Source organism: Lepidothrix coronata, unplaced genomic scaffold, assembly GCF_001604755.1.
Source record: "Lepidothrix coronata isolate B3197 unplaced genomic scaffold, Lepidothrix_coronata-1.0 Scaffold17, whole genome shotgun sequence".
In the NCBI taxonomy this organism is placed as follows: Eukaryota; Metazoa; Chordata; class Aves; order Passeriformes; family Pipridae; genus Lepidothrix; species Lepidothrix coronata.
In genome coordinates this window covers 7,672,558-7,697,921 of record NW_016690197.1, presented here as the reverse complement: position 1 = coordinate 7,697,921, position 25,364 = coordinate 7,672,558, and the positions used below count along the sequence as shown (strand labels likewise).

Genomic DNA, 25,364 nt, shown 5'->3' with positions numbered 1-25,364 from the left:
TGAAAATGTAGTTCCGGTCAACCAGGCCGCTACGTGGGTGGGCTGTAGGGTGAAGCAGTACCAGGAATTTTACAAAGACAGGCATTTCTGGTAAAATAGATAGTGAGAATTGGCACTCTAAATTAATGTTGCTGGCAGTTGGTCTCACACAAGGCCATAGGCTTTGGAAGTTCCATTGACTAATTGCATATGATTAAACTGCTTTGTCTTTATTATTCCCATTCCTCAACTCTTTAGAAGTGTTTCAACATACTTAGCCCTGTATTTAGAGCCTTATTTTTCCTGACCATTTCCTTCTCCTCCTGTTCGCTCACTAAGTGACCCAGCCCTTCCTCTAGCTTTCTCTCCTGGGGTAGCATCCAGGCTCCCTCTCTTCCTTCATGACCAAGAGGAAAATTTTGTTTTGGATGGTGAAGGAAAGATAAAGGAAGGAGAAGGGGAGAGACCAGGATTATTTGGTGTGCTATGCATGATCCATGTGTTCTCTATATGACACCAAGAGAACTTCCTGATCATGTTTCAGAGTGAAATCTTGCCACAGTTTCTCACATTAAATAATATTCTATTTCTCACTCTGACAGAATAATTTACTCCTTTCAGAAAAAAGAGACTTAGACCTGCAAGTCCAAATCAGGCAGGCGCTTAGAGTTAGTACTATTGTGTCCAGGGAAATGAATTTTTCATGCTTATGTCCCTTTCTCTGCTCTGGAGGCTACTGCATCACCCCTTGATGAACTGCTTCTTCTAGCCAAGATGATACATCTAATGTTTAAACACATTCCCAGCATTAATGGAGGAACTCACATGTTGACAAACTTCACCTACAAACACCTGCTAAAGGAGCTATCTAATGTTCAATAGGTTCCATAGCCCTAGAAATGTTAGCCATTACATACAGATTGCAGAGTCTAACTAAATGGTCCAAAACACATTACCTGCTACAAAATTCAACCCATTTCTATGTACCTAGTAATGATTTTAACCAAAACGTTAGCAAGTCCAAAACAAGAGTTACCAAGAGTCCTACTAAAATTTCCTTAGGTCAAATGCAGGTAGGTATTATTTCATAATTACAAAAAATGAACATCAGGAAAAGGACAAAAAGATTTCTGTGAACAATTAACATGAAAATATTTGCAATTCTAAGCACTGCGTCATCAACTACATGCAGGGTTACAGCACTTACACTGCCTGTTGGACAACTTGAGATTTGTAATTGTGATTTTTCACAGCAACTTCTGGTATTATTTTGTAAATCTGGATACCAGATTTACTGCCACAAACCTTCACATAAATTAATGTGTGGAGGAATGACATTAGACATCTGTTTTAAAGACTTATTTTTTTTTAAATGTTAAAGTCTATATAACAATGGGATTTAAAAGAAAAAACCACTAGAAAATCTATTAAGTAGAGAATAATTCTCTACTGGACATGTGAAAGCCAGTAGGAAAGATCACATGTGGAGCATCTTCAGTTTAAACTGAGGTTTGTAGCCATGAATTAAGACTTTCTTTAGAAAAGGCTGTTCTGAGTCACTGTGCACATCACGAGCCTGAAGAGGAAATACATTGCAAATATCTCAGTGCATCCCTTCAGCTGCAAAGTTGAATTAGCTGGAAAAGCTCTGACAAGTTACAGTGATGGTGTCTGTTGAAGTCTCCAACTGGAGTAAGTCATGAGATTGCAAAACTGCAGGTGCCACATCTGGCATTTCCAGCAGTTCCACAGAAGAACAGACTGCACATCCGGGTTGTGGTGCTCATCCTTCCAACAGGCCTAGAGGATGGTGATCTGTTAAGCGCAGGAAAATGGTACAGGGCTTAGAGAAAATGAGAATTATTCTCCCAGTGAAGTAAGTGGGGGAAAGTTGTAATTATCCCTGTCTGGAATCTGGGATGTTGCGGTTAATATCCCTGTTCTCATCAATAGTTCAGTGAATTTCCCAGTGGCCACAACAGTCATGACTTCAGTTTTATATTCCACACTCTAGAAACACATTTGGATCCTGGCTCAACACTGACTCAGTGGGCAAGGTGCCGTTGACTGAATCACAAATACCACTTCCTGAGGGACTCTTGCTGCCTGTAGTGTTTCGAAGGACTGCTTGGCTGGTTAGCTGAAAATCAATCTCACAACTTAGGAGAACAAAGTTGCAGAACACACACAGTTTGTATAGCATTGTTCAAAACACACTATTCTATCCCACAGTCTTTGAATTAGGTTATTCAAATGCAATAGCATTTGATATGTGTTATACAATATTCTTTTTTTCTTAGGAAGATAAGAGTTTTATTCCAATTAAAACTCAGAAAGCATGTCTATGCTTCTCTTGCTTTATGTCCTTCTTCACAGGCACTACAAAGCACTTCATTATAACAGAATGGACATCTCATTGAATAGGATGCTTTTTCTTTATCAGGAACTCATGATAACTCAAATTTTCTAAGAGTCAGACTTCCATATCTTAGGCTGTACAGCGTTTTTAGAAACAGACAAAAACAGAGCAAGCAACTCTTAGGTCACGGTAATATCACACGTCATCAAAACAAATAAAGTACTGGTGGGGGAATTTTATATGGTACTATTATCAGAAATTACAGAAATCAGCTCATAAATTCCTTGCTAAATCTCTGGTCAATAGTGCTGATAAATGTACTTGCCCTTATGATACGCAAAAGAAAGATAACAGCCTCTTCCTCTTGGTGGTAGACTGCTGACTGCAAGTAGCTAAATGATTAATTCCTAGTGAGGATCTGTGAGTTTATCATGAGGTTATGCTTGCATGCCAGTCCTAACCACTTCAGCTGTACAGGGACAGCAGAGCTGTTTCTGCAACCCTGCCAAGCCTAGGCATTCTCCTACAGTTTTGTGACTCTCCTGCTGTGATTTTCATTAGCTCATTTTGGCAAGTTGTACTTAGATGTTTGTCCAATCCTAGGAATATGCACAAAATAAAGCTATAAGTAAAGGATACTTCTGTTTAGATTTCTCATTGTTAACCTAGTTGTAAGTTCTCCTTTGAGAGCTTATATAAAATACATATGACTACTTGCATGTTCACCAAAGCAGCCAATATTTCACATCTTCTTTAGTGGGCAGTAAGCACTAAGTCACTTCTCATTCTAAAAGGCACTGAAGATTTAACTAGCCTGGAGTCTCAGCTAACTAGATTTCTGAAAAAGTTTGTCCAAAAGGAGACTAGTAGAATGAGAAGACAATTGTATAAGCCTAACCATGAATTGCTAACACATTCAGATTTCTTTCTGAAGTTTAGTGCAGAAGGAACATTATTTTGCTGGTAGAGTAACAGCACTGACCTCTTATCCCATACCTGAATGATGGAAACAAGAACCACTGGTAAGCTTGAAAATTCAAATTGGAAATTCTCAGATGACATAAGGTAGGTGGCATATGTGCCAGGCACTTAGAATTTACCCAAATCTTTTGCAGTTGATATAATTTTAGCTTATACAGGCAGCCCAAATAGATCATAGCATTCACAATATTTCTAGACACCCAAAACTTCAGGTTCTAAGTATTTATTGTGGAATTTCACATAGTTACAACCATCACGGTGCTGCTGTGGAATACAGGTTTCAGTACGGTTGAGGTGGCAATAATACTATATCAGAACTCAGGAGTTCACTGTTTCTTTCAGTCATTGCATAAGATCTACCATTCTAAGGCTTTAAACAGAGTAACAGGTAAGGATACACTCTTATTGTTAAAGAATTGTTTAAAAGCAGTGCTTATAAACACTTATTTTATCAAGAGCTAAAAAGAAAATATGATGTTGACTTCCAGCTGCTCAGCTTTTTGACTCCTTTTCCTAGAAAATCTTATTTAAAATAAGTGTTTCTATTGTTTCAGGAGGTAAATTTCACATCAAGATTCAAAGATCTACCTGTCAAATCAAAGGTGCCTCAGCACTCTCCTGATGAGTCACAGCTCCTGGACTCTACTGGCTGTTTCAAGTTACAATACTTGATATATGCTTGCACAGACTTGAATGTCACATGCTCAAACTGTGGTTTCCTTATGTTCCTTAAATGGTTTTGTCTTTCCTCTTTTTCTGTATGTTCCCATCTAATGGGTTTTTTTTAGGAATCTGTCTGCTCGGTACTTACCACAGATAGGGAGAAAATGTCAAACGTGCTTATAGAAGTCAATGCAGAGAAACACAGAGCTCCAAGTGTGCCAAATTATCTTGCTACAGAACTGAGAGCTGTGAAACCATAACTGGGCAGCACTGTCAGTTTAATAAACCTCACTTTCAGGAATTATCTCAAGTTAATGTAGTGACATGCTTCGGGGATCAAAGCAAACACCTCTGCCTGGCACTGAATACTGTTGTGGAATCACCTACTAATATATCACCATACTGTGAAAGACAGGATAAATTCCTTTTGCATTATGAATCACAGGGGGGGAAGAACAAAAGGCAGAGGAATAGCAATTAATCACCTACAACTATCTGAAGCAAACAAGTGACCTAGTAGCCTACATTGCCTTTATTGGAATTTAAGTTGAAAATCATCACTCTTACGAGCTTAATTTCCACATGTATCAAATTTAGACATGGAAACACTAAAAAAAAAAGTTTCTTGGTCTGGTTCAGAATGCCTAAAGCGGGCATTTGATGTCCTTATGTTCCGTGAGAGCACCCCCTAAAAACATTTAACAGGTCCTTTGCTTTATTTGTAGAACCAACAGTGATGACTTATTATGGGCCAAATGCTGATTCCTGTTAGAGCAATATAAAAATGTTATGGAGCAACTGAGCTTATAAACATGTGTTTCAGAAGAGAGTTTGTGTCTCTCATTTAGTAGGTATTTTGGTCCCTAGACCTATTCCATTGAAATGAACAGGAAACAAATATCTCCCTAAGCTAATTTTCTTTTAAATAATATTCAGTGCAGCACGAGGTGATTTTAAGTAATATTCAATAGAGCATAATACAGTAGCCTAGGATTTGTCCTGACGCTCCTTACTCCCACTGAGTAATTCTTATTCATAGAAGTAGTTCCATATAATGAATTGTATTACACAGACTGTGTTAGAAATTTCCATTTATCTCAGGGGAATTCACATGGGCTGCAAAAGCTTTCCTATTGGACCGCAACATGAATGTGCCTCACCAGGTGCCGTGAGGGGAAATCCAGTTCTTTCCTACAGTAAGTCTTACCTTAACAATATCCCACTATATACACTACTTGCAACTCCAACATTTTTTTGCTTTAAAATGGCTCTTTTTTGGTTTCATTTTTTCCTTCATTTTATTCACTTGGAAACACCAACTAACTTGCTGTCTCTATGTCGGTGATTTTACACCTCTACTGTAAAATTTCTGTAAACTCTCTCAAAGAGCAAATTCACATCTCTCTGGGATCACCTTTTTGTAAGACCTTTCATGAGATCAAACTCAATTATAACAGAGCTCTATTTTTCCTGGTCCTTTTGAGTCCAAGACCACAGTTCTCCACCTTCTTTGGTTGTCATTGACAGCAAAGCAACTTTTCTGCCTGCCAGAAACCTTGAAAAACGCAATGACACTTCTCTTGTCTGCACTCAGAAAAGCTCCTGCAAAGGCATCTCTTGTGGAATTTTTGATCAAGTCATCCTGTATCATCTGCTTGTTCTTCACTGAGTCAACTATACATAATTTGTTTTCACTCTCAGAGCACCTCATGACTTGTGCCCTCTAGGCCTATCCTCTCACATTCATCCTCTGGATGCCGACTCCTCCTCAATAACCTGTGTGGCCAGCCTCCCATGTCCACATAGGAACTTTTCTGACATTAAGTCCATAGATAAGTATCTTTCAGCCTTTTCCAGCAGTGGGTTCTGCTTCCATTTCTGACAACACTTTTTTCTTGCCCTTCTCCTGGCAAACAACATTTATTGCTGCCTCTTCCCCCTATCTCCTCACTTTCCTCCCTACCTTTCTGATCATGACTACAACAGCACCAGCTTGCAGCCCAAGATGCTGAACCTTACAGATTTATTAGCTTGGAGTCTGCTCTATATCTTGCCTTCTCCATCTTCCCTGTAAATGCCTGTCTCACTCACTGCTTGGTCCGCAGAAAGAAGTGAGCATACTCCTCACGCCTCTTGGGGAACAGAGGGAAGACGCACTCCAAAAATTCCCCATAATGGAGGCTTTGTTGTAGCTCATTTTGAGATATTTTGGTCAAAAACACACATATATTTCAAAAGAAAGAAAACACTGTCATTTCCAACAGTTCTAACCAAAATCACAGAATGGCATAAAGGGTCGGTATGGCCAAGAAAAAGCCATGGAGACAGAAAGTAAGTATTTCTGTTTTCTGGCAGGAATACCCATGGTAGTACTGATGACAGGTCACTATATGCCAGAATGTCCTTCTGGAAGACATTGTACAAGGATGAAAAAAAGGCCTATTTTGCAAACAAAACTTATTTTTTAAAGTTTTGTTTTTCTGTTGAGCTTATCATATATGAGAAGGCTCTGTATTCTCTCTTTTTTCTTTTTCTTTTTTTTCTTGTCCTCTTTGATTGTCCATAAAAGCTGCAACTGCTATGGGCAGGATAGGTGTTCAAGTTCCTGCAGGAGAGCTAGCACAACTTTCTTTAGAGATGTATTTACTCAAAGTCTACAAACTTTAAAAATCAATCAGCAAACAAAGATTAGGGAAAGTAGCACAGTGGCTATACCACAAATAAGTTACAGGAAGCTAACTAGAAAAAAAAGGAAGAATGCAGCCAAAACATCCGAAGTGGTGGTGTTGTGGTGGTGGGAAAGATAAGTACTATTATTAGAGCACCCAAGGCACACTATTATTGTAGCACCCAAGCTAATTCTGTTTCTCCTTTCTTCTCAGCACAGTTTCTTTATGAGCTTATGCAGGAAAAATGCTGTTGTTCAACAGTACCCAGGAAACAACTTATTTTTTCTCCTTAAAACTCTTTATCCTCAACAGCTGTTTACTTGCAAGTGTATTGAGACTCTGCCTGACACTGGGCAGTACTGCCCTGTGAGCTCTCTACACTTCCATTTTTCTGTATTTGGTAATGTTATCCATCAGCTGTAAATTCAGAGCTGATGATTTTTTCTCTTCAGGGCTTCTTCAGTACTTCATAGAACAGTCCATTACTAATGTCAGTAATGTTAAGATTTCAGAGTTAGTTTTTCTCTAACTTGTATTTATTTAGATAAGTAATGCTTTAGACATTCATACTGCTGTCCATCATCAAGGCACTTGGATATTTACATTCAAAACAATCCTGCATTTTAAGGATTGTAGCACAATTCTATGCCATGGCTATAAGTGATCTGCATCTCTGGTGAGCAAGGGATACCCTCAGCCCAGCTGCTGCCCCTGGGCAGACAGGGCTTCCTGCCACTGATCCTGCACCCCTGGATTCTACCTGAGGTGCGAGACCTGCACTACCTGCTGTGCTCTCCCCAGAGACCAAGCCAATAACAGCAGGCAGTGGCACGCCCTACTCAGGGCAGCACAATTAATTGTCTCTCCACTAAGAAATCTGTTACAGCATTAGTACTGCTTGGCAGGGCAGCTGGTAAAATCAACAACTGTCTATGTTAGTTTAGGCATTTGTCTTCCTTCATGAGTAGGAAAGCCAAAGACAGAGGAGGAGGAAGTAGAACCCTAAGTGGTCTTTGCAGGCAACCTTTCACAGAGATGACCAGTGCCAATTTTCTTGCCTGGGCTGTATTGCACAGGGGATTTAGGGTATGCTGCTTCCTCGGACGTGCCATCACTGGGATAGCTTGCAGAACTCAACCCTCAATATTTGCTTTTTGCCCCCAGATTTTAGCAAATCTTTTTTCTCCACAAGTATGCCAACTGGCACACTTTCAGTTTGTTGGTTTTCCCGTGGAATGTGAATCTGATTGACTGACGCACTGCAGAAATAATAGTCCAGATCAGCTGTTTCTGTACATTTCCAGTGTTAGATTTCACTGTGCTATTCCAGACCAGTAAATGGTAGGTAGACAAAGGATTCCCTTGAAAAATATCCTACTTCAGGATTTAAGATCACCAAACGAAGCACAACTTAATCCCTAAAAGAACTCGTATCTGCTTTCTGCCTTCTCACTTTACTCAGAAATCTTCTTTTCTGTGTTTTCCCAGTGCTAGCAGCACGTTAGTTTCAACTAAAGATAGGCCTACATCTAAACACAAACATAATTTTCAACTATTTAGGATCTGGATGCAAGATCTGTAGCTCAGACTAATTTTTGCTTTAGATATTAGCTGTCTCAACTGGGCAATTTGAACAAATGTCAAAGAGATTGCTGATTTTCATAATCAATGAACACTAAATGAGATAGCAGAGTTTAAAAGCATACTAAAAACTGAAGCATAGTTTAAAAGCAGGTGCATATCAAGCTGATGAAGAAATCCTCAGATGTGATCACTGTGGTTCAAAAAAAATATCCGTATCCGGACAGCTCACTGAAACAACAAAGCACTGTATACGAAAAAAGAACACTTGTCAAGTAGCTGCTCTCTGTGCGTGAATGGAACGGGCCCAGTGAGCGGGGATTTCACAGGCACTCAAGGTGACACTGGCTTAGTTCAGAGATAAACACCGGCTACTCCTGCTGCTTACAAAGCAACGAGCGGTGCCAACGAGCATCCGAGGGAGTCCGGTGGCTCTCAACAGATAACACTCTGCTACTTCTACCCGCAGAGATAACACAGATAAGAGGAAAAGCAGTAGGCAGCAAGGAAAAGGAACAAAATTTTAAATAAAGAAACCTGAGCAGCTGAATTATACCTAAAGGAAATGAGATCACCATTTACTTCAGATTCCAACCACAAACAACTGACAAGTAATCAAGAGTCATTAAAGTAGAAGAATTTTTATGAATCACATCCAACTTAAAATCAGCTACTCTGGAAATTCCTGGGACTCATACAAAGTGTAATTTGAGAGAATAAGATTAAAGAGCAAGCTTTATATTTTTAACTTTACGAATGGTGATAATGTAACATTTGAAATCTTTTTGTTTACATTTCAAAATCTAATGGTTTATTCAGTCATTCCTCTTATTTTCTCAAGAGCTAGAAGTAAATTGATTAAAAAATGTAACTTGGCTAACATCAGAGGGAGAATACAAAATGTTTTACTGTAAAAGTAACCATGTTTTTCAAGATAAAGGTAGAATAATCTAAAGCAACTTTATACTGGAAAATTTTCCTCAGACTTGTAACACATTTTCTGACTGCCTTAAAATCTTTTCTGTGATAATCCAAAATTAACTGTAAACCAACACAATTTGATTTTGAAGCTGCATTCCAATACACGGAGCATTTGTAAATATTCTTGAAATTCTATACCCAGTTTGGGCTACTTAAAAAAAATCAAACAACAAGAAGCTATTATCATTATGTACATGACAAGTCATGTCAATCTTTTGGCATGACTTCTAGATGTTTTCTTAGCTTTTGTATTGTTAATCACTAACCAAATACTGAATGTGTGTCTTTTATGTGAGCTGACAGAGGCTTAAGCACACATAACTGCTCATATGTAAATTTAGACTTCTCCATTCTTAATGTACCATAAGTAGAGAGGACTTGCAAATGATTATTCTACTTCATGGTAAGCCATGTTGGCAAAACAGACATTTTACTAGTCAAAGGACTAATTGTGATGTTACTTATACTTGATACAAACTAGAACAACCACCAGACTTAAGGCAATGTAAAGCCTAAGGCACACCTGAGCTCAGACTCTGCAAGTGCCATGTACAGTGCCCCTGCACTGTAACCCATTAATTTTAGTAGGACCTTGCACAAGTGCCTGCTCACAGAGCCAGGATCTCAGATTTAGGGTAGATTTCCAAGAATGGTTGCAATTTTAAGCATGTGGAAATTCCTATTAGGCTAATGAATGTCTGTGACTGAGAAAATCAATATGGAATATCAGGGTACCACAGTAAGGGATACTTTTCCTTATAGAACAGCCCTTCTGTAGCAGTTCTTGTTACTAATATTTATAGTGTTATTTAACTCTCTGTGAGTTCTAGTCTTTTGGGGTTTACTGATGGACCACCAGAGTCAATGTGTGGTGGATGGTATTTCTCTTTAGTTTTAATATTTTATCATCAGCTGTGAAAATGAACATTGTAACTAACAATACCTCCACCCTAGCAACTTCTGCAGAACAATGCAAACCTCACAATCTCTTTCAGCACACCACCATATGATAAAACCCCTGTATTTCTTTAAGAGGGTCAGTGTCATCATCTAGCTGGAATGGAATGTTTTCTTTTTTAGATTTGCTAGGTCAGGCTGGCCGATTAGTCTGAAACATTCAAGTTACTTCAGCTATAAATTAAAAGAATCAGCATGATTTTTATTGGGAACAGAAAACTGAAACAAAGAATCACAGTAACCCAAGAACTGCCTGACTGTGGATCTGATCCTACTTGCTCTGCAGGGTTGGACCCACTGCATCTGACCTCTGTTTTGGAGAAGTGCTATATGACTGCAGGGGGTTCACAGGCTGGAATCACATGAGCAGCTCATTATAGATGTATACATTTTCTTTACTCTGTGCTATAATCCAGATGCAGAAAAGAGAAATACACAAAACCCTATTGTTAACAGCCCTGACTACATAATACACTTGAGATTTTGTGAGTAATGTTTTCTCGTTTAGATGCTGTGCTCCTACTGAGCAGGTAAAGTGTCTTCTACAAGGTCACCTGTACCACTTCCTGGACCACCTCTTTTCTTCACAAGTATTTTTCCTTCCTTCCTGCCTACACCTCTGCCAAATTCTGGTAAGAGACCAAGGTGATGAAACCACAGACACGTATAAGGAAAAGGAAATAAACACTGGAAAGCACAAACTGGCTCTCAAAATACAAAACTTGTTCATGAGTCTGTACAAGAGTTTCTCTCTTGAGACCCATGGCTAGTCATTAATCAGTATCTACTGGGCAAATAAGTCCCACTGAGAGTCTTGCACTAGACATTTCATTTTATTCACTGTTCTTCAAAAAACACTTTGATTTTGCATTATAAAGACCAGATTTTCCTCTGTCCTGTCACAATCCTATTCTGGAGAGATAACATGGCTTGTAACAGGGCTCTTCTAAACCCTTGAGACATGCAGTAGTGAACAAATGCTGACCCTGAAGCTACCAAAAGTCCGTTGGTAGCAGAACCAGTCCTGTTTCATCCCTCCCACTCCTTGGATCTGAGCATTTCCTATCTGTGCAGGCAGGTCCAGCTTTGAGGTCAGATGGAGGTCACGGCAGAAATGCCAGCTACAGATTTTCCAAAGTCTCTGCCTTAAGACAGGGCACGTAACAAGGGTCCAAGGGTTTCTTTCAGCCAAACCCTCACTTTAGATCTTGTGCTAGCCATCAGCCAGCTCAGTGAACTCAGGAACTGGAAGTCATCTAATGCATTTCTGCTTCCTTAAGTAACTTAATGCTCATAGAGATCATGTAGTCTTGTTTGCTGTGAGATTACTTGGAATACCAAAACAAACTCATTTGCTGCCAGCTTGGAGATCTCTCTACTAAACCACAGTTTCAGTTCAGTCATTCAGCTATAATTCATTCACCTATCCAGGTGCAAATATTCAGACCAAAGGAATTCAATGGCACTAAACTGGCACTGCAAACATGAGAGAATTTCTGATCAGTAACTGTCACCAGTCTGATTGAAACAAAGTGACACCACAGTCCAAGTCACTTCTCCTGGTGGCCTTCTAGATATATTTAAGTAATACAGTATTTCAGTAAAACTTAAGTACATGACAAATGGTAGAAAAAGGGAGTTTTGAACCTTGCTGTACCTCATGTCAGAGTGCAAATGGCAAAAGGTTTTGGCTGTTGGTCCTGGGAAACAAGTCTGAACCTTCAGGTTTTAGGGGGAAAATGAGGAACAGGAGACACCTACACAGCTTGGTCAAAGGTTCAGTGAGAAGATAACTGCTCACAATTCTACAGCACTTCCCAGGGAACAACAAATGTGAAAGAGGAAAGCTGGTTGCTCTAGAGCTGACTTTTCTTCCAGAAGGAGAGTTTGAGGAAGGCATCAAGGCCTAGCACCTCTTCCTTGGGAGTAAGGAGGAGAAAGGAGAGGTGCTGTCCAGGCCTGGGAAGCCCTCTTCTTCCTGCATCTTGTCCCTTCCCTGTTTTTCCTGCTGAATCAAACCATGACCCATTTCTTCATTTATTATGTGTAAGGTTGGTGTACTAAAATTAATTGAGTAAAGGTTACAGACCATTTTTAAAATGTGGATTATTCCTCCCTCTCTGGAATTGATTCCCCAGGATAAGTTTACTCAATAACCACTCTTCTGAAGTGAAGAGAGTGCCATGGGGATTCTACCTTCATATTTTCTGCCCTGTTTCTTAGAGGATTTAATTGCTTGTGATGTTGATATATTAAGCCACCACAGAATGAGAGAAGAAATTCAGAAAGGTTTATTCCTTACCTATGTTCACTTTTGGACTTCAAGATTCAACTGTTTCTCCTAACTCAGTTCCTGCCATTCAGTGAAGTGAACTCAGCGTGCTTTCAGCAAACATGAGCTCTGTTCTGATGTGAGCCTGAAGATCTGAACAGAAAGGAATAGAGAATGTAAGCAGGCAGTACCCAGATAAAGGCACGGTTATACCCCAGACTTGACACAAATAGAAGGTGGGGAGGGAAGAAGAAAGCTGAGCCATCCTCATAGCAGTCATTACATGTGGAACATAGAAGGGTGGTCTCCCTAAGCCCTGAATTGTCCAGTTATGAAAATGTTTTTCTTGAGGGAAGTTCAGGTCAACTCCTGCTCTGACCTGACCTCTGAAGAAACTGCACTTCATCAGCTACAAAGCCTATGGAGACCTACTTCAGCTTAGTCACCTGAACTACCTGAAGGTAAACTCTATGAATATACCCACAAATATTATGTACTGGTTTGCTGTTATTCACTGCATTGCTATAACATCGCAGTATAATGTGAAAAAAATCACATTTGATTGGGCCAGGAAAGACTATCCCTTCTTAGATAGACATCTGCTAGTTTGTATCTCCATCCTCATCTTATGAAATGAACATGCTTTGAATACTTCTTTGGAAGACAGAAATTATAAGAAAACTGTGACCAGTTTCTCATGAGCAGCAGATTGCTACGGGCAAGAGAGCTGTAAGTAACTTTGGAGAACATTAGTTTAGCACCTGCTGTGAGCCCCGTGTCCTAATAGATTGCAGCTGGCATGACGAATGCCATTGTTCTGCGTTTCTGCTGGAGACAGCTCTCTGAAAACTCACCCAGTGCTTCAAGCACGCATTCTGGCCCAATACTCCCTCCCAGCGGGCTGTGTTTAACCCACACCTGAAAGAATGTAACCCTCTATTAATTAATAAATCACTTGTGATTCTCTCATTATGGGTAGCACCATATGAATAAAATACACCACATTTGCTTGTATCTCTAGGCATCCTTATTGACATTCTATGTTTATCACTAATGTATATACATAAACGTTATCATTTTGTGTCATGTCTCCGGGCATGTTTCTCTTGTTTCTCATAGCTCTCACATTTCTCTTTTGGTTTTATAAATGCCTCTAAGGCATTGCTGGCTACCGCGGGGAAGCCGAGGAGCTCCTTCCAGAAATCTTGCTCTGAACAATGCTGCCCTCCCTGACCGTACCCCCTTCCCCCGAAACTAAAAAGCAGTATCAAAAATTTCCCCCTTGAGTCACTCCGGCAGCTTTGTCTACAGAGGTAAGGGCCGCGGCATCGGCTCACCGCCGGGAGATGGGGCGGTGCGGACCCGCCCCAGAGCGGCCGCAGCGGGGGCGGTGCCGGCCCGGCCCTTTATAGAGCCCGCTCTGCCGCGCTCCGCCAGCCGCTGCTGCAGCTCCGCCGCGGGCACCCACCGGCACCGCCGCTCCCCGGGCTCCGCCGCCGGTAAGTGCCGCGCTTTTAAAACCCGATTGTCATCTAAGGGCACAAGTGCCGGGTCTAAGTCGAACAGAATGAAGCTACTCTTTAAATTAAATTAAAAAAAAGAATAATAATCTGGTGTCATGCCGTATTGCAGCAGAAGGGAAGGTCAGTTCTACGTGCTGCAGTATGTCAGAATTTTGACGAGGAATCAGCAGTATTGCTATTCGTGATGTGAAAGTTGGGCCTGAGGAACTGATTATGGTAACAAACGATAAGTTACTTGCTGCCAAAAATGCTAAAAATAATTTTCTTAAGTATGTTTAAGGGAAAATATATCTGCTGAAATCACATCTGAATCTGAAAAGCATGAACAGCCAAGTACCTGAGGCATGATTTACCTTCTTGCATTATGAAACCTGCTTACAAGCAAAGGGTGTGTCTACATTAGCACTTTGATTTTCATGTCTATTTTCCAAATGAATCCAGTGAGCTCTATTCCCCATGTTTTTGTTCACACCACAGAGTGTGTGAACTTTAGTGTGTGCTCTAATGAACTTTAGAGTACTTCCACTCCATTTCTCCCCAGAAAAACCAAACTGGAAGGTACAATCGATGTATTAGCAGGCACTCAGCCTGCAGGACCAAAGAGAATCAGTCCAATATAGAAACCTCTGAAGCAGGTACAGCGTGGAGCAAGTCTTCAGCACCAACTTAGTTCTGTACATCCTCTTCTATTGCAGTGCTTGCCAATGTAAATATAACTAAGATTCCTATGGAATCTTTTAAAGTTCCACAGTTTTCTAGAACTGAGGATGCTTTTTAAAAAATCATCCCATGACTTGCATTGCAATTCAAAAAAGAGAAAAAGATATATTGCTATTTTACTGTACTCCCCATTGTTGTTACAAGGTAATTATCTACCAGTCCCTCTTGGTAAGATTGCTATAATGCTTGGCTACAAGAGCCAGCTGCATACAAGAAATCAAGACAGAACGTGTTGTAAGCCTCTAACACTGTAAATAAGTGAGGTAACATCACAAGCAGACTTTCAAGAGTTTGCGGTGGTGAGAGGCACTCAGTGAGGTGGCCGGGCTTACATATCAACAAGATGCAGTGGGGAACTACAGAGGTACTGAAAAAAGGAGCTTTCCCATTCATTCCCTGAAGTTAGATGTTCAGTGCTTTTGCTGTAAGGTAGTAATGATCAATTAAATACGCACAAACAGCTGGACAGCAGCTAAATAAATCTGCCAACTTCCAACTTTTAGTCCACACTGCAAAAACCGAGTATGGATTTTTCCAATTTCCCTTTCCCTGCTTCATTAATCAGTTGTATTGCTGAGTGTACAAGAAAAAAGCTTCAAACAATAATCTCTAATTTAATATGTGGAGATAATAGGCAGATATTCCACAGCAAGTTAATGCTTAAGTCTTCATTGTGTTGTGACTTATTATGAAACCAACTAAGGACAACAGAAGCAAGAAAGCTGACATTGCAAGCTATAGCATGACATGAAGTTCCTCTTTTATTTTCAGAATCAAATAATATAGATAGAAGAGGCACGAAGTGAGAAGTTAACAACATGAAGTTACTCATCTTTCTCATAGTAGCCCTTGTCACGGGACCAGATTCTGTAAGTTTTGAAATAAATGGTGGATTGGTTTGCTTGGAACCACTTCTGGGTTTCACTACACTTTCTGCTTTGGACACTGCAGGCTTTTGCCTTGAATTCTATTTTACTGCCTTTGCATGTACTTATATATCTGTTGTGCTTATACCTCAAAGAAACCTGTTTTGAGTCCTTTGGTTTTTCTCCTGATTCTCTTCCATCTTAAGACATCTGCTAGCATTTAAATAGTGAAGATATTCAATAATCAAGAAATCTAGCTTTCCAATTTTTCTCTTAAAGCAATTTACATATGGACACTGAGCACCAAGATCTTGCTGGTCTTTTCTGGAGGTGGATATTGGGCCTTAGCTAAATTTCCCCCTCCCCTACTAGGAAGTGTGATGCTAAAAAAGGAATAATAGATACTAATTTGAGTATTTTTGACTATCAACTTCTATGACAGTTGGTGCCTATCAGCAAAGCCATTCACCAACATTATGGAACTATATTGTTATCATTACTTGTTTTAGCTCAAGCAAGCCCAATTGACCTCTGGAAGAAATACAGTAAAAGCCTAATCTTATTTAATTTCATGGAGAGAGAAATATCCAGACTGCAAAGCAGAGACACAGAGCCTTGAAGGACAGAGCAAGAATCTATTGTATAAATCTATTATCTTTTATTCTATGGCCCAAATGTGAAGCACCAAGGTCACTAAAATGACAGAGGCAGCTGGTGAATGTTGTATCTTTGCTGCAGTGCTTGGTGGAGGGGGAGAAGCTTCCTTCCCTGTTTCAGGGACACTGACCATTAAATGCTGCCTGGGTTCTTCCAGCATAAATAATTGCAATGTTTCCTTGATGCAGTGGACCAACTTGGAAGGGCTTTTCTGAGGGTTTGTTTGCATGATGTGGGATTTTTTTTTCCTTCCCTATTCTGCTTTGCTCAAGTACAGTTCCACTCTTCATTCATATCCAGGTTCCACAGAGCAGGTTCAGTTGTTAACTACATGCAAAAAACCTAAACTGTTGAAGCTATGCAGTAGGGAACAGAGCTTGGGCCCATAAAAGGTAATCACACCACATAAAATAAACTGCTTCCTTAAAAGCCTTTCTTTCTTTTCCCTTAGGGTTATAGCTGGAAGCAATACAACATGCTATACAAACGCAGATCAGATCACAAGGGTAAGTATCTGCTTGTTCTACTGGAACCTAAAATCTTATTATCTTGCAATTATATCTTCATACCAGAAGGAGGGCTCTTAATGACACTTAAACACCTAAAACTAGTTTGCAATTACATTTCACCTCATTATTCAAGTGTTTTGTCTATAATTAGCAATGTTTTTTACTTACAGAATGCTCTTGTTTGAATGGAGGAACTTGCATTACCTATTACCTCTTCAGTGGAATTAGTCGTTGCATATGCCCAGAAGGATACACTGGGATTCACTGTGAACTAGGTAGAGTATCTATCTTCCTTAATACCAGCTAAATTGATTGAAAAGGTCTAAAAAGATAGTCAAATAATTAAAATGAAATGCCAAGTGAAAGTATTACCATAAATGGGGCTGGATAGTCTTTAGCACTTTACGCTAACAGAATAAGTGAGGAGAGACAACTAAATGTTGGTGCAACATTTAGTCAGGATCTCCTTTTTTTGTCTGCCTCTTCAATAAGGTTGCTTACCTCAACCTTTCTTTTTAGTTTGTGGTGAAAAAAGTGAACTCGTTTGTGAGTCTTCAGAAGCAGAATTGATTGTATTGTGAAATTCACTGAAACTATTAAAGAATTAATATCCGTGCTTTAAAATGTGAGATACTTGATGCTCAAATTCACACAGGACAAATGTAATAAAAAAATATATAATCAGTCTAGGTTTTGCATCATCGGTTTTTGGTTGTATTGCAAGAACTTTTTCCTCATTAAAAGGCTTTATCCATGTGTGTCACAGAACAGTTATAAACAAGAACATGCTGCTAATAAAATATTTCTTTCCTCAGACACTGATAGCATATGCTATACTCAAAATGGGGAGGACTACAGAGGGATGGCAACAGAAGACGAATGTCTGCCATGGAACTCACCCTCACTATTCAGGAGGGGTCTTTACAATGCTTACTTGGAGAATGCTTTGCAGCTTGGACTGGGCAAACACGGCTACTGCAGGTATGAAAAGCATCACTCTCACGGGGATGACTTCTATTGTCACAGCCCTAGAGGTGCTCAGTGAGGAACATGTTTTTAAAAAATAACAATATTACAGAGATGACTTTTGACTGAAAATATTTGGAATCTGACTCTCTGAAGTGTCTGTAGAGTTCTTCACTGAAGCTGACTGTACTGCAAAATTTACAGTATATAAGAGTAATAGTCAGCTGCGAATTATTTTCTCTGGCATATCTTGCGACAAAACATTTGGCTTTTTTCAGGACACTTCATATTAAGATGCTATCATTTTTTAAAACTGTTTTTATGAAAAGAACACTTTCTTTGTCTTTTAGAAACCCAAATGGGAGGAACCAGCCCTGGTGTTACACCAAAAAGGGACGTACCATTAAAGAAATATCCTGTAACATAAAGAAATGTGGTAAGTAACATCAGTTTCAAGACACCTGTGTTTTTTTTATTTTTAATAGCACAAGGTTGATGTTCAGTTGTAAGAGCATCTGAACAAAATTTGTCCTTTCACAGGGCCTTCATGTGGTCAAAGAAGCATGAGCAAGAACTTCAAGATTGTTGGTGGAAGGCAGGCAGAGGTTGAGTCTCAGCCTTGGATAGCTGGTATCTTCCAAAACATAAGGGGCACGGACCAGTTCCTGTGCGGTGGCAGCCTCATCGACCCCTGCTGGGTGCTGACGGCAGCACACTGCTTTCACACTCTGTAAGTTTACAGTCCTGTGTGCTTCTATTTGCAACCGATTTCTTCGTATGCTGCTCACTGAGCAACCCTTCAAAATGTACCACAGTAAGAATGTTCTGTTGATCGAACAAAACAAGAAGAGCAGCCAGAAATATTAAGCCTCTGGGAGCCCACATCCAGCAGAATGAGCTAGCAAGATGTGAACTGTTTGGTGGATGATGCCATTTAAACAACTTAGCCTGTATTGGAGACAGGGTTTCATTTTTACCTTAGCTGTTCCCAAAACTCAGTAATTGTACTGATGGTTATGAGCTGTATGAACAACACATCTACAGGTATTTTTTGTTGGTTTTCCTGTGGAAAGCTGATCCTTTTGGCATCCTTCGGAGGATTCTTAATCTAACACCTTGCCCTAGTAGCAACTAGATAGGTGTGCATTTCAAAATGTCTGAACACCTAAATTAATCTCTTCAAATGGAAAATCAGAATGCTTTCCTTTAGAGTATTGGATAAACTTTCAAAGCTGACTAAATTTTGTTTTTTCTTAACATCAAAATAAACATGAAACAGAAGTGGGAGTGGATCTGAACTGCTGACCTCACTCTCAGAAATCAGTACTCTTCAGCAATCTCTTTACTCTCTCAGGTCAAGAAGACAGCCAAACAAATCTGTCTATAAAGTCTACCTTGGAAAGTCCATACTGAATGTTACTGATGATAAGGAACAAGTATTCATGGTTGATGACATCATCTCTCATCCTGATTTTACAGATGACACAGGTGGCAATGAGAATGATATCGGTAAGTGTCATCTTAATATGAGCCTTTAAAACTTGGAGCAGAGATGAAGGCTATGTAATTGTGGCTTACATCTTCTAAAAGAAGTAGAACCAGAGATGAGATAAAACGGAACAGGAACTAGGTGTTTCTAGATGAAGGGAATAGGAATAGCCTGGAAACGAGGCCTGTGCTGAGCACAGGTTTTTCCACTTGCATAAATTTAGTTTGTGGCACATATCGGATGTATTATCTGACAGACAGTCAACTATAAGCCTTATCTTATCCCTGGACCTGTGCAAGACATGGCTTTTCCATAAGCACTGTCGGCAGCATTCAATTTGTATCATCTTATTCTGTGTCTACGGAGATCCTACTATGCATAGCAAAGGACAAAAAAATGCATGCATGGTAGATTCCATCATGTAGTATGGGAATGCCATATCAGGCACCACATGAGCTGATGGTTATCCTGAATTAATCCTGACTTTTATAAGTCTCTGGATTTCACAAGCCTACTCCTAGAGCAACAAAGTCAGAGATGGGTTTTTGCAACTTGCACAGAACAGACTTGCCACTCTTGCACTTGACGCTTAGAACTCTACCACCCCTTCCAGGTTCCTGCCGCTAAAGCAGCAGTCAGGAAGTTGAGGTTTTAAAACATCTAAAGATACACTTGCAGAAGTCTCTCTTCTCTGAGGTGTCAGCCCCTATCCTTCCAGGAAGGAAGTTCAAGTTGGAACACTTGCCAATTTTAGTGCTGGGAAATTTTATTTTGTTAGCAAATAATCACTGTCATTCCAAAAGTAAAGAGGGAAACTATATGTAACCAAAATTTAAACATAATTGCAACTATTCCAAATACTCTTGTTGGAGAACTTGAGGGGAAAAACTTGCTTTACAGATCTAACTGTATCTTCTCTGACTTGTTTCATAGCTTTGATAAGGATAAGGACAACTTCTGGACAGTGTGCAGTAGAATCCAAATATGTCAGAACGGTCTGCCTGCCAGAGAGGAACCTTTACTTACGGGACAATACCCCTTGTGAAATAGCTGGCTATGGAAAACAAGATTTTCCTTTCCAAAGTTGTACTTCCACAGTGTGGGAACTTGATGTTTTTCACACCATGATCTGTGAAGTATTAAAAAAAGTTTCTATTCTATGTACTCCATGTGCATCTCTCAAAGATGATTTTTGCTGGCATCTTCTCTAGTTGTTCATGGCATTTTCTTATCTAATGCTTCTCACACTTATCAACCATACAGAGTAAGCCACAATTTTTTTCATTCCTGATGTGGTGAGGGATAGAAAAAAAATTACAGCCGTGTGAGAGTATTAGCAAAGGATTGCATTTGTGCAGAATATCCTTCAAAAACCTTCAAACTTTCTCTCTAAAAAGGAAAATTTATATTTTGTGTTTGGAATACTTGTTCTTCTCTCTGAAACTTAATATCTTAACAGAAAAAGCAAACTAATACTGCATAAGCTGGAAATAAGAACCTCAATGCAGAACTGGAATGCTTATGCTAATTTCAAGTGCTAAAAGTGTGTCATATGGGGGTTTTCCTTTTTTTGTGGGTTTTTTGGAGTTTTTTTGTCTTGGATGGTGAAAATAATGAAATATTCTTTTGTTTGCAGATGACATCTTCTATGCTCAAAGACTGATGTCAGCCACTGTGAACTTAATATCACAGAGAAAATGCAAATCTGAATACTATGACAATATCAGAGTTACTGACAACATGGTCTGTGCTGGAGATCCCACATGGCAGACTGATGCATGCAAGGTAAAACTGGTTTATCTTCTAAAGAATTCTAAATGCATGTACACTATATGGTTCAGCTGGTGATGTCTTGTAATTTTACTAGTCACAAGAGTCTCTCTTTATATAGCAGGAATTCAGTATATCCAGTTAGTGTTGATCTATAGTGTGGCCAAATATATGGAATAAGGTTGTAACCTAGAGTTAGGTGTTGCCTCCCTCCACACCTTCCTTTGGAAGTGCAAGAAGTACAGTATTTTAGTAATTTTTTTCCTCAAGACCTTATTTACCTTATTTACAGTGTATTCAAGTAAAGGCTGATAGATAGGCATCAGAGGAATACAGCAACTGTTCTAATCTCAGCTTGCACTTTAATTATAGCTTTGCAAGAGATAAGAGGTAAATTACAGGGGGACAATGATCTCCCCCAGGTTCCTCAAAACTAGATTTACTTCCCTGCACCCTCACAGGGCAGAGTGGCCAGAGGAGTCACTAAAAAGAACAAGTGTCCTCAAGTGTACCTCCAAAGTACCTTATGGATGGGAAGACAATTGATTCTGTGAAGAATTGGGCCTGCTGGTTCTGGCCTTAGATCATTAGCCTAATATCTGTGATTATAAACTGAGGATGAAGGGTTGTTTGCAAGGTAACTATTCTCTCTGTATCCTGGTATGGGGAACAAGAGAACTCCTTACCTATGGAGACTGTTCAAGTCACAACAGATGCCAAACCTTCTGTCTCATCTAATTAATGTTCTCAAAGATCAAAGTTTTAGCCTGAGGGTATTTACTACTGTATTTAACTCTAGAAAAGCAATAACCACATTCTCTCTGTTATAAAGGCTCCATCTGCAGAAAATAGCCTAATATGTTCTCTTTCTGTTGTCAGGGAGATTCCGGTGGCCCCATGGTCTGTGAACACAATGGCAGGATGATGGTTTATGGGATTGTCAGCTGGGGAGATGGCTGTGCAAAGGAAAACAAGCCTGGTGTTTACACCAGAGTAACTCGATACCTTAACTGGATTGACTCCAATATGAATGGGGTGCTTGCCAAGAGTAATTTTCTTCCTGAACCAAAGTGACCTTTTTTCTACAGCTGGAGTGAAATGAACAAGATTGAGCCTGTACTGACACCAGGACAGTAAAGACCTGAATGTCATAAGAGGCTTTCATTTTAAATGCTTGTGTGGTCTGCCACTCACATCAGTGTTCCTGAGGCATGAGGCAGAGAGATGGTTGATATATTATCTTACTACTCTGAATTACCTGAAAACCACTCAGTGGGAAGTTAAAATATTTAACATTTAAATGAGTATTCCCATGCACGATACTATGCATAACAAGTTATCTGTCCATTTAGGAGCCAGCATTTGGTCTGGAAATATTGGTACAGTTTTAACTTCAGTATTCATTTTATACATGACCTGAGACTAAAATCTCTCCTCGTTATACTGAATAATACTAAGACTCAAGTGCTACAAACCTAACCAGTTAAGACCAGTATTGAGAGAGTGATCAGACTTTGCATCAAAAAGTGGAAAAAAAAAATGTAGTAGCTGTGTCAGTATTACAAAGTCTTAATGTATTCCACTTAAGAACTGTGCTGTAAGAAGGTTATTGGAAAGTTGCTGGACTTCTAGGTCACATCTGTAGGTGTCTGGGTGCCTTAGAACATGTGGCTATGTAACCTCTACATGTAATATGTAATGAGGAAAAGGTTTTAAGGACTTGGCACTCATTGAATGCTGCAGGTGCCAAAAGTGAGAAATTTATTTCCATTGATTTAACTGATATTATATGGAAATTAGTCCCTCCCCCCCAACTTATGCTTGGTTTTATTTTTAAACTTGTCTTTGTTTTATAGATCTGAATTGTTTTATAGATTTGCATTATTTGTATGAGGGCTGGAACCTCACACTTTATTTAATTATTTTTACTGTATTTAACTTATTGTTTGTATTATGGATTGTAAAATTTTATTAAAAAAACCTTGTTCTTATGTGTCTGTTCTTCCTCTGTTGAAAGGAGAAGGGTATGACTCAGAACTGCCATTATTACCTCATTACTGAAGTTCCTTGGTAAAACATAAGTGTTTGAGCTTATTGATTATTAAACTATTTGATACACATAAGATAAATTGTTTTTCCAAAAAGCACAGGGGTATTAGTAAGAAGCATGCTCCATCTTGTAGTTTACTGTAGTCTGGGTACATGAATCTTGCACACTGGTGAGGGAATGATAGGAATAAGAATCCTGATGAAGTCTTGTCCTTTAGACTCAAGACTAGAGCAGGTCCCATCTCCCCTATTTCCAGCTCTGTTGTTAAGTCCATACCCTTTCTCTAAGGCAGAGGTGATGGTACTTTGTTTTCCCACAAAATGCCTGGGTATGAGTTGTCAGGAGGAGGGGGAGTTGACAGCCATGTGAGGTACTGTGACTAAGGCCCTGCCACCCCAGTCTCGTACAGGGACACCGAGCACCACTGAAACCCGAAATGATTACTGACAGCGGGATTGCGAATTGTTGGGCAACACAACTGCTGGTTGTGTTCTGCCAACAGAAATGTGTTAGCAGAGGTAACCACTGTGTGTGGTAGAGTTAGTTGGCACAGGTGTGCTGCTTGTGCACTGCTGATTAAAGTCTGTGCAGTGAGTTAGTTAAAATTGCATTGTTTCTAGACAAGGAGTTGGACATATCCTGTGAGAGACTGCAAGAAGAGAAGGAAGGCACCTCTTCACTGCTTCTCTAGACAGCAAATAACAGGACAGCCTGACCAGAGTTGGCAGAGAATGGTTCAGGCCCAAAGTGAGCCATGATAATAAAGTTTTAGACAAAAATACACTATGTTTTAAGCACGTCTTTTGGCATGCTACAACTTTCTCACCTCAGTATTCCATTTAAACAGTTATCAAAGTACTATAATCAACAAATCTCCAACAAGTGGAGAATGTAGATATCCTCAGGGTAATTGCATGTGATTTTCATTGCAATGAGCAGCATATTTGCCATTGACTTCTCTGGGCTTTTTCTGTGTATAAAGTCAATACAATTTCAATTTCAACTTATTCCCATCATTATGACTATAAGTAAGAAGGAAAAAGGAGTAATAAACAAAACTTGTATTTATGGCTCTTTAATTTTAATTCTAGGAAGCTCTGGGGAAAGTATGAATAAAGACAGAATCTTGAAAGCAGAGGACATTTTGATGCTGTTGGGGTATGAATATTATTTGTTCTTTAATTTATGTTGGATAAACTGCCCCAACAAAAATTAAGTCTTTAAACACACAGTATACATACATCTCTGCCCTGGCTGCTATATATAACTTTATATACTCTCTTTCAATGTTCCCTGCATGACTTTGGCCCCAGAGTTACAATATCATCTGGTTGGCTAATTATCAGACCCTGGGAAAATGAAGGGCAGAAGATGAGAGCACAGTTTTGCAAAACTTCCTCTTCCTGCAACAGAATCCACAGGAAACATTTTCTTTCCCTCTTACAGAGAGTGAGCAGATGTAGATCCAGGTTGAGGTGCTGGTGAAGATGAAGAGTAACAGCCTAGAGAACTGTGCATGGAGTTTGGCAAACACCACAAGACAAATACCACAGAGAGGATGTTTTTGGAAGATATTAGATATCTGGTGGTTACTAACATACATGCCATACAAATTTTGACATCATAAAGCTACTCTTGCTTAAGTATATAATTCCTTGATTGCAGGTATGTGGCAGGCAACAGAAAGGAGTAGAAGTATTCAGAAACAGCTGAGAGGTTGGCATCAGCCAAAGTGGAGAGATCATGCTCTCAAAAGCCTTAAAAGCATAACTAAAACTGCTGTTCCTACTTATCTTCAATACTTCCACAGAAGAAAGATATTAAGCAATGAGGATAAAGCAGTATCTGATGTGTCCAAAGGATAGGAAGCTCATTTAATCTGTCAGCTCTTAGAAGGAAGTAATGCATCCTGAATGGACAGACCACTTGACCTTATATAGCTGAAGCTTTCTTCATGGAAGTGAAACTAAAATGTGACTCAAAGCACTTAAAAATAAAATCTGTGTTAAATAAACGAAGGTTTGGGGAAACATATAGTCACCTATTTATTGCATATGCTGCACCACTTCCTTGTGGAATTGTATGCATGAGAAGATTTTATTCGTGCATATTGAAACCCGAACTAAAAAAAACCAATATGACTATCTGATCACCAAGCCTTTGGCTCACTTCTGACACTNTTAACCACAGCTCTTGCTTTAGGGCAAATGAGTACAGAATTTATCTATGAAAAGAGAATCAAAGCTTTCTGCATTCATCAGTCTTGTAATTTCAAGTTTCAGATACATCCATCTCAAGCTGAAGTAAAAAAAAGTGACATACTTGGAAAAACCATATTTATTAAAGAACAAATCTGGGTTCAAACTTCATCT

General features: G+C 39.4%; 1 protein-coding gene and 1 long non-coding RNA gene across 2 annotated transcripts in view; one reads left to right on the top strand and one right to left on the bottom strand.

The window, feature by feature from the left end:
- LOC108493463 overlaps positions 1 to 12,551 on the bottom strand; it is a 46,950-nt gene extending 34,399 nt beyond the window's left edge. Inside the window, exon 1 of the long non-coding RNA XR_001873475.1 lies at positions 12,473 to 12,551. This is a non-coding gene — a long non-coding RNA (uncharacterized LOC108493463). The remainder of the gene's footprint in view (positions 1 to 12,472) is intronic.
- A 1,335-nt stretch (positions 12,552 to 13,886) lies between these two features.
- Positions 13,887 to 22,933, top strand: PLAU (plasminogen activator, urokinase). The gene is made up of 11 exons (XM_017806895.1): positions 13,887 to 13,941; positions 15,457 to 15,554; positions 16,660 to 16,714; positions 16,888 to 16,992; positions 17,533 to 17,698; positions 18,034 to 18,119; positions 18,224 to 18,413; positions 19,038 to 19,192; positions 20,106 to 20,258; positions 20,809 to 20,957; positions 21,822 to 22,933. The coding sequence occupies exons 2-11, from the start codon at positions 15,504 to 15,506 to the stop codon at positions 22,014 to 22,016; spliced, it is 1,305 nt and encodes a 434-aa protein (XP_017662384.1). The 5' UTR covers positions 13,887 to 13,941; positions 15,457 to 15,503; the 3' UTR covers positions 22,017 to 22,933.
- Positions 22,934 to 25,364: the final 2,431 nt, after the last annotated feature.

What these genes read in the sequence shown, in the direction of transcription:
- PLAU (XM_017806895.1), top strand. Translation starts at nt 15,504, where the DNA reads ATGAAGTTACTCATCTTTCTCATAGTAGCCCTTGTCACGGGACCAGAT. An exon ending in GGCAAACACGGCTACTGCAG is followed by an intron (nt 17,699 to 18,033) that starts GTATGAAAAGCA and finishes TTTGTCTTTTAG; the next exon opens with AAACCCAAATGGGAGGAACC. An exon ending in GCACACTGCTTTCACACTCT is followed by an intron (nt 18,414 to 19,037) that starts GTAAGTTTACAG and finishes TTACTCTCTCAG; the next exon opens with GTCAAGAAGACAGCCAAACA.